The 1,390-nt window shown below is 63.5% G+C and overlaps 1 protein-coding gene across 1 annotated transcript; it reads right to left on the minus strand.

The window, feature by feature from the left end:
• Nucleotides 1-75: 75 nt before the first annotated feature.
• LOC103804617 (ultraviolet-sensitive opsin-like) lies at nt 76-1,187 on the minus strand (the record flags this gene model as incomplete). Its single annotated transcript, XM_009077231.1, has 2 exons — nt 843-1,187; nt 76-281 (listed from the first exon to the last, which is right to left on the minus strand). Coding segments are annotated over exons 1-2 (549 nt in total), but the record flags the coding sequence as incomplete, so codon positions are not given.
• Between the last annotated feature and the right edge of the window lie 203 nt (nt 1,188-1,390).

Genomic DNA, 1,390 nt, shown 5'->3' on the forward strand with positions numbered 1-1,390 from the left:
CTGATTCCCCCCGGTGTCACCCCAGGGCACTGCTGGTTGTCTCAGCATCCTCTTGGCACGCCCATGACCCCTGACTTGCTGCTTCTGGAGGTCCTGCCCCCCGCGCCCCCACCTGCTCCAGCCGAGGAAGGGCGGGATGCTGACGCCCACGCCGATGACCCAGGTGGCTGCCACCACAAGCAGCGCGTGGCGCGAGGTGAAGCGGAAGTTGCCCAGGGGTTTGCAGATGACGATGTAGCGCTCGAAGGCCAGGAAGGCCAGAGACCACCCTGTCACCAGCCCTGGGGGCATGGACAGTGGCCTAGTACCCGCCCCATGGCCAGCAGGGACACAGCCCCCTGGCCACAGAGTCACCCCCACCTCCAGATCTGCCAGACCAGAGTGGACCCCACACCTCCAGTCCCACCAGCCCACTGGGGTCACCCCAACTCCTCCTGCCCACCAGACCATGCTGGTCAACCCTACGTGGTGCACCACCAGATCCCAGTGGTGATCCTAACTCCTGCAGCTCCTCCAGACTACAGTGGTCAACTCCTACAGGCCCAGGAGGTCAGGATGGTCACTCTAACTCTTGCAGCCCCACCAGACCTCAGTGGACACCCCAACTCCTCCAGCTCCAGTAGAATGTGATGGTCAGCTTTACTCTGAGCCTCAGCAGACCACAGTGGTCACCCCAACTCCTCCAGCCTGTTAGAGTCACCCAAATTCACCCAGCCCCATCAGGTTATAGTGGTCACCTCCAGCTCCTCCACACCGTGGGGGCCACAGTGGTCACCCCCAGCCCCACCAGGTTACAGTGGTCCCTCCAGCCCCAGCAGGACAGTGCCCCCCGTGCCCCCTACCTGCGGTGGCCCCCGAGAAGCCCTCCAAGGCACACACATGCTTCCCGAAGACGAAGTAGCCCTGCGTGCTGGCGATGAAGACGAGGAAGACGCAGAGGATGCAGCACAGGAGGCCACTGAGGGAGATGTTCACCAGGATGTAGTTGAGTGGCTGCCGCAGCTTTTTGTACTTGACGGTGACAACGAGGACAATGGCGTTCAGGGGGGTCCCCACCATGAACACCATCCCCATGAAGATGGCCTGCAGGTGGAAGGCCCATTTGGGTGCCAGGTGGTACTGGGGCCCATCCCAGGGCCCCAATGCCGACTCATTCTTGAACAGGTAGAACTCGTCCCCGTCCATGGCGGCGCTGGGGGGGGCGACCACACGCCCCCCTGATATACCTGCGCCCCCCAAAGCTGCTTAGGGGGGATCAGGGCTCAGCCTGGCCAAACTTGGGGATTAGGGGGGAGCTAAGCTGGGCTCAGCCCCTAATCGCCCCCCTGAGCCGGGCAGAGCCGATTGCTCGGGGATTTGGGGGAGCGGAAGGGCTCCCCCCACCCCCGGC

The sequence above is a fragment of the Acanthisitta chloris genome, unplaced genomic scaffold, assembly GCF_000695815.1.
Source record: "Acanthisitta chloris isolate BGI_N310 unplaced genomic scaffold, ASM69581v1 scaffold36566, whole genome shotgun sequence".
NCBI classification, from domain to species: Eukaryota; Metazoa; Chordata; class Aves; order Passeriformes; family Acanthisittidae; genus Acanthisitta; species Acanthisitta chloris.